The 9,714-nt window shown below is 33.4% G+C and overlaps 1 protein-coding gene across 2 annotated transcripts; it reads left to right on the top strand.

Annotated features, from left to right (window-relative positions):
* The first annotated feature begins 326 nt into the window (after window positions 1-326).
* LOC111044555 (V-type proton ATPase subunit e 2) lies at window positions 327-8,795 on the top strand. Of its 2 annotated transcripts, none has more exons than XM_022329736.2 (4): window positions 327-641; window positions 5,457-5,504; window positions 6,748-6,835; window positions 8,131-8,795. In XM_022329736.2, the coding sequence occupies exons 1-4, from the start codon at window positions 457-459 to the stop codon at window positions 8,158-8,160; spliced, it is 351 nt and encodes a 116-aa protein (XP_022185428.2). In that variant the 5' UTR covers window positions 327-456; the 3' UTR covers window positions 8,161-8,795. The 2 variants fall into 2 exon arrangements, with proteins under 2 accessions (XP_022185428.2, XP_022185429.1); XM_022329737.2 differs by having other exon boundaries at window positions 622-1,041.
* Window positions 8,796-9,714: the final 919 nt, after the last annotated feature.

Raw genomic sequence — 9,714 nt, 5'->3', positions numbered from 1 at the left:
GACCTGTCATGCTATTATATCATGCACCTACAGAGTTTGCTCAAGAACATGAAGCACTTGAGGGGACGCAAATTGACCAGAACATAAGCGAACTCCCAACTAGGGAAAGATAATTGACGATTCCCCAATAATTGAACTGTAAAAAAACTAATCAAGTAACAAAACCTTATATTTCTCAGGCATTTTCCTGAGATGTTGCTATTTCTTCAAGAATAATTCACTACGGTCAATTTTATGATGTCGAATCGATCGTTCAATTTTTGTTGCGTTTAGACAAAACACGTTAAGAAAAGCTCCATAAGCAAAAGCATTCACAAGTCTGAGCATCGCTATGAGAATGAAATAATCAAATCCAAAAACATTAATAATTGTTGTTAAAGTATTAATTAAAGTTATTATAATATCCTTGCATTTGCAAAACATTCATATTATATTGGTTTGAAGAGAAATTCGCGCATGTGTAAAAGGGTTTGCTCCAAAATTTTTGGTCTGGCTCCAAATTGGTTGAGGGAGAAACAATATTTTCAGATATTCTACAATAAAATGGGTGCCTCAGCTTTAGCTGTAATATTTTTCACTGGTTTATGGGGAGGTGTTGGTTTTGTATTGCCTACTTTTGTTCCGAAAGGACCGAATAGAGGGTATGTATTCATACAAAGTTGAGTACAAATATTCATAGTACAAGCTCAATAAACCATAGCCCTGTCCCACCAAAAGATCAAAAATAACTTCCAATTCATCACGTAGATTAAAGCTTTTTTTAGTTCAAAATTAAAAAAAAATTATTTTATTATGTTTTTAACACTGCATTTGTCATGTGACACATTGGTCAGCTGATGTGGGCGTGGAAAATTACTATGCCAGTTTGCTGTTAGATCATTTGCTCAGTTAGGTTAGCAGGTTTTGTTTTGTAATCTAAAAAAGTTACATACATTTTTAAAAAATGGGTGCTTCTGTTGCTGTGTTTGTTGGATTCACAGCTTTTTGGGCGTTTATAGGAATAATTTGTCCCTTCTTTGCACCTAAAGGCCAAAATCGTGGGTAAGTAGTCGGTTCAAGGGTATTTTACTCTCAAGTATGAATATGCATCCTGTTAATATTGTAAACCTCTGGTGTTAAGATTTATAGGGCTTATACAATCTAAAAAACGTTAAATGATTGCTCAAATCAAAGCAAATGAAAAAAATAAAATAGGAAAATTGATTTACTTTTTTCTTATTATTTAATTTATCAAGCAACTTTACCAAGAGCATACTTCGACTTACTAATTCAAAATTCATTATCAATCTGTGCTATTACTAAGCTTCTTCTATTATAAATCCTGATAATTAAGTAATTTTTTTGATTGAGTAGTAATTTATAATATGCTATTTCTTATTATGGTATGTAGGCCATGTTAAGTAAATACCATCACACACGGGGGCACTTTAGTATATATGTGCCGCGGAATCTAGCATTGAGACCTACATAGATCGATAGAGAAGGTCAAGACGAGATTAACCATGTATAACATTGTTGTCGATTTCCAAGGATTAGCTGAAAAAACATAGCAGAAAGTTCAAAATTTTTATATCAATTTTTATTTTTAATAATTTTTTATTGCTACAATTTATTTTAAACTAGTGCAATCTTATGTAAAATTTGACGAGGAATCCAATGAAACTAATTTCAGGTTCGTTACTTCAGTAGTTTTTAAGATATTGCTTTAAAAAATGTTAGCCTAACTTGTTTTCATGATGATTGATAGGTATTTTAAACTATTGGATCTAGTAGAATCATAAATTTTAAAGGAAAAATGTCCAGTCACTTGATAGCCTAAACTCAAAATTGTTTGAGATATTTGGGAAAATAAAAACATTGGACACTCAATACTCTTCAATTCTCATATTTAATTTTTTTTTACTACTTTTAGTGACTACTAAATTGGCTAAATCTCATTGGGATTTTTGCAGAAAATTCATTAAAATAGATTTGAGGTTAGAAAACTCTATAGATTATTGATATTTTGGAAAAATGCAAGAAAATGTAGTATTTTTGCTTTAGAGGAGTTCAATATGTTTGCATAGGCATAGTGCAGACCGATATTGAGGATCACATTTTATTCAGCTTCCAATGCAATTCAAAAGCTTTAAAAGATTGTAAAAATAATTGAATCAAATCAAGCTTTTCCTAACCTAAGCTTATCCCAAACCTAGTTTTTCCTAACCTAAGCATTACCTAAACTAAGATTTACCTAACTTTAGCTTTTTCCAAGCTAAACTTCTCCTAACCTAAGCTTTTCTCAACCTAAGTTTTTCCTAACCCAAGCTCCCCCTAACCTAAGCTTTTCTCAAACGTAGCATCCCCTAACCTAAGTCTTTTCTAACCTAAGCTTTTCCCAATCTTAGCTTTTTTCCTAACCTAATCTTTTCCTAACCTTAAATTTTTTCTAATCTAAGCTTTTCCTAACCTAAGCTTCCCTTAACCTAAGCTTTTTCTCAAACGTAGCTTCCCCTAACCTAAGTTTTTCCAAAACTAAGCTTTTCTCATTCTTAGCTTTTTTCTAACGTAAGCTTTTCCTAACCTTAGATTTTTCCTAATCTAAGCTTTTCCTAACCTAAGCTTTCCTAACCTAAGCTTTTCCTAACCTAACCTAACCCAAGCTTCTCCTAACCAAAGCTTTTCCCAACCTCAACTTTTTCTTAACCTAAGCTTTTACTTATCTATGCTCTTTCCTAAGCTTTTCTTAGACCCAGCTTCCCCTAACCTAAGCTTCTCCTAACTTGAGCTTTTTCTAATCCAAACTTCTCCTAAACCAAGCTTTCCCCAGACCCACCTTTCCCTAACCTAAGCTTTTCCTAACATTAGCTTTTTCCTAATCTAAGCTTTTCCCAACCTAAGCTTATTCCTAACCTAAGCTTTTCCTAAGTTGATCTCTTTCCAATGCAAGTTTTCCTAACCCAAGCTTTCCCTGACCTAAGCTTTTCTCAGACCCAGCTCCCCCTAACCTAAGCTTTTCCAACCTTTGCTTTTTCCCAACCTGAGCTTTTCCTAACCTCAGCTTTTCCTAATCTAAGCTTTTTTCCTAATATAAGCTTTTTCTAAACTAAGATTTCCCTAACCTAAGCTTTTCCTGACCCTAGCTTCTCCTAACCTAAGCTTTCCCTAATCTAAGCTTTTTCTAACCTAAGCTTCCCCTAACCTAATATTTCCCTGATCCAAGCTCCTCCTAACCTAAGCTTTCCCCAATCTAAGCTTTTTTTAACCTAAGTTCTCCCTAGGTAGCAAAAAATGGAGTTGCAATATTTTTATTTGCCCAAATATCTCGAACAATTTTGAGTTTAAGCTATCAAGTGACTGAACATTTTTTTCTTTAGAATTTATCATTCTACTAAATCCAATGGTTTAAAATACCTATCAATCACCATGAAAACAGGTTCACCTCTTTTAAACCAAAAATTTGCACTTTTTCTCACATTTTTTGCAATATCTCAAAAACTACTGAAGTTACGAATCTGAAATTAGTTTCATTGGATTCCTCGTCTAATTTTACATAAGATTGCACTAGTTTGAAACATATTGTAGTCATAAAAAATAAAAATTTATAGAAAAATTTTGAACTTTCCGCCATGTTTTTTCAGCTTGGAAATCGACAACAATGTTATACATGGTTGATCTCGTCTTGATTTACTCTATCGATCTATGTAGGTCTCAATGCTAGATTCCGCGGCCCATATACTAAAGTGCAGCCTCACACACTAACACGCCGTAGCTAAGAAGGTACGTTTTTGAAAAACGTAGCAGACATCTCCTTATAGCCTAGTCAATGAAGACGAAAAAACAGGGTTTAACACAACAAATTAGGGAAAAGCTATATTTTTGCAGTATATAGCCTGGAACCGTCTGAAGTTCCCACTGTTTCATCGCTTGCTTCCAGGACAACCCACCCCCTCCCAAATGTTCAAACTGCAATGATCTCTTTAAACAAGAATATCTCGGCTCCAAATGTAGATATCAAAGTTGAAAAGAAAATATAAATCCCCTTCTTTTTAATTACGAGTAACTTATTGATGGTGAGTCGATTCTTGATAAAATTTATTAGAGCTTAATTGAGGAAAAATTTTCCTACAGACTGGCTTCAAAATGTTTTATCCTAAATACTTTTGAAATTGAATCTCCTAATTTTATCATTAGAACATAGAAAAATATTTTTTTACGAATAAAACAGTCAACTATTTTAAGGAAGTAGAAGGTGCACCAGAGAAACTTACTTATTTGAAAAAATTCCCATATGGTGAATTGGTCGTATAGGGAGGCAGGAGGGGTCGCATCTGGAGGAGGAATTTCTCAAATTTATCCGCTCCCAAGTAGATAACCATCATGATCTGATCTAGAGAACAGCGGGCCTTTGCAGTAGAGAGCTTCTCTTGTAATGGTCGATCACTTGTTGCAAAGCAACGTGTCTTCCACGCTCGATTTGAAATGCCTCCTCATAGACTCGTTCCTGACCGTAATTTGATTCTGTCGTGGATTAGCTGATTTCGGGAGTGTGGAAGTGTTGCTAATCCCAGAAATGGACTTCAACGAACCATCAGAACTCCAGAAAATATCGAAAGAGTGAGCCAGTCAGATGTGCGTTCTCCCCGGCGTTCGGCTCGCGAACACGCGGCTGCTATTGCAATTTCTGACTTCACTATTCGACGAATTTTCCATGAAGACCTTCAATTTCATCCTTTTAATCTCTTTAAATTGGCTCTTGTTCAAGAATTGTCTAAACCCGATATTGTTGCCCATCAAAATGCATGTGATATGCTGATTAACAACCTGCCTGAAGACGCGGTCATTTTTTTTTTTAGTGTCAAAATTCATGCGATTTTTTCATGGGGTTATTTGAAATCCCTGGTATATGTCGATCGACCACGGACCATAGCACACCTCAAGAGCAACATTCGCGACGCCATTGCAAACATACCGATTGATATACTGCAACGAGTGGATAAAAATTTCAAAATTCGACTTCATCAGTGTATGCGCAATGGGGGTCGCCATTGATCTGATGTCATTTTCAAGAATGCAAGAAAAGAAATTGGTATTTTGTACTCTCATATAAAAAATATTGAAACAATAACTAAAGTACTTTTGTTTTGTTTGACCTTTCAAGTAAGTAAGTTTCTCTGGCGCACCTTGTACCTATGAACAGATGTTGATATTACATCAGAAATGCCAGTATCAGCTATCCTCTATAGAAGGCTGTGGCAAGGCATAGAATCGGCAATGCTGTCTTCCCATCTTTTTTCACTACCATTATAGCATGTGCACTGTAGTTAAGCATTGCTTAAATTTTATATTTGTATCATTATTGAAGTGAATCAGTAGAAAAGTATTTCTTAGTTTGTTATCGATGTATTAAAATTAATTTGATTGTAAGCCTATTTCATTTATGAATTGTATTATCAATTTATTTTTTATTTTAACAGAATTTTGCAGTTGGTTCTGATGTTAACAGCAGCAACATGCTGGTTATTGTAAGTATTATATTGTTGTCTATCCAATTAAACTGAAATAGTTCCTTTTAAGAAATGATATTGTCATTACAATGTGATTTAAACACTCACATAAAAACTAGTCAACTTATTCAAAGTGTATTATTAGGAAACTCCATGATTATAGTGAGTCACTCCAAAAAGGTTATGGTTACCGTACCAAAAATAAATTTTAATTTGTTTAATAAAATTCATTTCTATTGATAAGGCTTATTCGTACAAGCTACAAAATTTTGAATCATTGATTAGATTATTATATTATTAACTCATCAGGAGCTTATTCAACAATATAATAGAAGGTATGTGAAGAGATTGCTTATGATCCGAAGCTTGTTTCTTGTTACTTTAATAAAGGAATTGTATTTGTGGAAACTTTGATTATTTCATTCGATTAATTTGTAATAGACCTTAATATTCAAAATAAATATTTTTCCCCTAATTTGAGTTGTAGTTGAATGATACATTCTAATTTTATTTAAATGTAAGTTTATTGTTCATTCATAGAGGGTGGCAAAGTTATAGCCCATTTGACAGACTCTTTCTTTCAAAATTCAACCCGTTGTGACATAAAAAACTTTAAAAATATACATTTTTGTAAACTACTATAAAACAATTAGTTAATTCAAAACTTATCGTAAAATAGCTTATTTTCGGGCAGGAAACCAATAATCTATCAATTTTACGGTCGATGCGCATGCTTGTATTGCTTGCTAAAATTAAGAAATTTTTTTGTCCAGCTTATATTTGATTGCTGGTTCTAGACATGAATATCCATGTTCCATGATGGCTAAGGGCAATCACATAGTAAGGAGGTTGAAGTAGAGATAGAGGTACCTCAATGTAACACAAATACAGTCTGTGTCATAGGCTTCAGCCTAGAGGGGTTTGAACCACCCCGACCCCCTCGCCTATGCCACGATATGTATTTGTCCTATATTGCATTGAGGTACATCTATCTCGACTTCTACATCCCTCACTATGCTGCTATCCTAAGGTTCATAACCTCTACCATGGTAAAAATATGTAATTTATTTGTTTTGAAGTTAATACTGCAGTTGTAGAAAACATGTTATCTACAGTAAAATACTATCCTTAAGTAATCGAAGGTGATAATAATATCATTGAATTGTGCTTAATTAAGAGAGAAAATTATTGAAAGTTATGGAAGAATATATTATCTAACTATGAATTTTCAAGATTAATATAATAAAACCTCTTTTTCCAGCTGGTTATGCTGCTACATGGCTCAAATGAATCCTCTTATTGGACCAAAACTTGAACGGAATACCATTTTATTAATAGCAAGAGAATGGGTAAGCTTAAATATTCTTAAATTAATCTATCTTTCTACCTTGCTATTGATTAGCAAATCCCATCATTTGTACGTTTCAAACTAATTCTCATTGACCAATATTACCACATCAACTCTGTCTCATGTTTTCTTTTTCATGAGAAAAATTACCATTAAATGAATAGAATAAACAGGTACTTAAACAGCCTCATTACAACATTCTTCTCTACACACAGACGGCTGGTATGTGGAGAAATTCCTTGTAATTGAGTTGAATTTATTTATTTTTTAGAGAAGAGTAATAAAGAATTATTTGAATCTCGTAAAGTGAGCTCTATTTGAATTTCTAATGCTCACTATTAAGTATACATTATACTCGGGTGCAATGTAAGGTTAGCTCCAATGTAGTAGGGGTAAATGGCATACTCAGGCATGATTTCTAACTTTATCTATAGATAATGGCTCCGTTTATAATTTTGAACCATAGTAATGGCTATTTATAATTTTGGATTTTAACATAAAAATTGGGAATATTTCTGGGTAAACCCATCTCAATGGGGGCATGGAACGGTCAAGGGAGAACAATACCCCTCTTTCAACGCAGGTAGAATGGAAAATGATAACTGTCAACCAACATCATTAGTCACAATAGGTCAATTGAAATAGTTCTAGAGTGACCTGAGAAATATTCTGAATACCTACTCCATAATCGAACGCAAAATGAAACTGATTCTGATTATTTTATTACAACTCTGTTCACGTTGATTCATATTAATAGACATACATACGGTACCTTTGTAATTTTTGAAAATATTGAGTATTTTTTAATGGTTGTAAATCAGGGTTTGTTTTTTACCACACGACGGGCATATCCTTTGCTTCGCAATTATTAGATTCAATAAAAGATTATATATTCCTTCACGGTTTCGATATTTGTCGCAACATGATGAACTTTGCAAGGACTCCATGTTGTATGAAGAGCAACTGACAGAGTATAGACTGTCAATAGTTGGAAAATATAACGTCGATGGACATCTACAGATCACGGAAATGGAAATACCAGAGTAAAGCTCCAAGTGTGGAATAGTCACTAAATATAACTGGATGGGTGCAAAAACTGGAAACGCTGGATGAACGCTTCATTGCACATGATCACAAATATGCTATATCTACCTGCTAAAGAGTCTCGCAATTGAATTGTTCTCCCTTGGCCGTTCCATGTCCCCATTGAGATAGGTTTCACCCATATTTCTTCAAAGTATAAATATATATTTCGTTGAAAATTGGAGAAAACTAATGCCTTTTCCCCTTTTCCAGGACAATAATCCCATCTTACCTGATGAATAAAGCAAATCTCATCATCGCACACAACTTACTACACTTAATTTAGATAGAATACAGATTTACCTGTCAAAATGTAAAAAAGGTGTTTGGTGTGATTTCTCCATGGATCCCGTAAATATTTCAGTGATATGTATTAAAAATAGATTCTGTCTAGTTTAGAAGAATATCTCTAATATTAGCTTTTGTTACACTCTGCTATTCATAAGAATTTTTTTGGTCATGCAAAAAATAATCTCCTTTCATGTATTTCCATTAACTTATTGGAAATAAGAACCCAATATAATATTCTGTTCAAATATAGTAGTAGTGTAAAATTAAAATTGGAATTTTCAAAATTAGTTTTTACTTGTTATCATCCGAATTTTTATAGTTTCGGTAGTTTTGAATGTCAATAGCAAAAAGTCCTATTCGACAATCTTATTTTAAAATTTGATATATTTTTTCAATTACGTGTTTATTATTATTAGTAGAACAGAATTTTAAAATCCTTTTTACATTCCATCTGTATTTACTTCGTAGTAGCATAAAAATAATTATTGAGAAATTTGTAAATTATAAGAAATATATTTACTGTACATATATATTATAAACCCAACTGAAAAATTGTATTGTTGATTAATAAAGATTATGAATATTTATGGTGAAGAATATTAATTGTTGACCTACACAAACAAATTATGTTCCAATCAAAGCCATACATATATAGGTGTGTACAGTCTTATGAGCCACGGACACACGCATTTTACATTTCATCAGCTGATGCTCTATGTTTATTATATCTGTATCTTACTGCTTCTGTAAAAATCTGGTGTGGCGCACTCACACAACTTTCCTTGCCGTTATGAAAATTGATCACCTGACGCTAGTGTAAACGCGCATCTCAAGTCAAAGATCTGAGCCAGCTGGTGACAGTTCAATAACGCTGGATACACACGAGATCTGCTATCTCTTCATAGTGAATGATACAATAGAATCAAGAGTTGCCGAAAGTTTGCAATTGAATAATTACATTTTCTCAAATTTCAAGCTTATTTTCAATTTTAGGTGAAAATGTTACTGGACATTAATTGAAGAGATTTCCATGTTCAATTTTTTCCACTCGAAATTTTTCGTTTAAATTATATCTGAGACCTGATAATTGGAAATCTAAAATCGGACTTTGCATAGATGGGGCGGAGCTCCTGAAATTTTTACAGATATGGGACTTGTGGCAGTTGATATAGCTTATCAATGACTATTTTAGGTATAAATTTGATCAAAATCGTTGGAGCCATTTTAGAGAAAATCGCGAAAAACCCTGTTTTTGACAACATTTTAGCAGCAATCTTGAATTGCATTTGATCGAAATTGTTCGTGTCGGATCCTTATAGTGTAAGGAGCTTAGGTTCCAAATTTCAAGTCATTCCGTTAATTGGGAGATGAGATATCGTGTACACAGACGCACATACACACACACACCTACAGACCAATACTCAAAAACCACTCTTTTGGACTCAGGGGACCTTGAAACGTATAGAAATTTAGAAATTGGGGTACCTTAATTTTTTCGGATAGCAA

Source organism: Nilaparvata lugens, chromosome 4 (genome assembly GCF_014356525.2).
Source record: "Nilaparvata lugens isolate BPH chromosome 4, ASM1435652v1, whole genome shotgun sequence".
In the NCBI taxonomy this organism is placed as follows: Eukaryota; Metazoa; Arthropoda; class Insecta; order Hemiptera; family Delphacidae; genus Nilaparvata; species Nilaparvata lugens.
Note: the sequence above shows the minus strand (reverse complement) of the source record. Positions and strands in the feature narration are given on the sequence as shown.

Excerpts from the sequence above, each read along its gene's own strand:
- LOC111044555 (XM_022329736.2), top strand. The coding sequence starts at position 457 with ATGTGTAAAAGGGTTTGCTCCAAAATTTTTGGTCTGGCTCCAAATTGG. Across the intron at positions 642-5,456 it reads CCGAAAGGACCGAATAGAGG|AATTTTGCAGTTGGTTCTGA; the intron begins GTATGTATTCAT and ends TTATTTTAACAG. Across the intron at positions 5,505-6,747 it reads GCAGCAACATGCTGGTTATT|CTGGTTATGCTGCTACATGG; the intron begins GTAAGTATTATA and ends CTCTTTTTCCAG.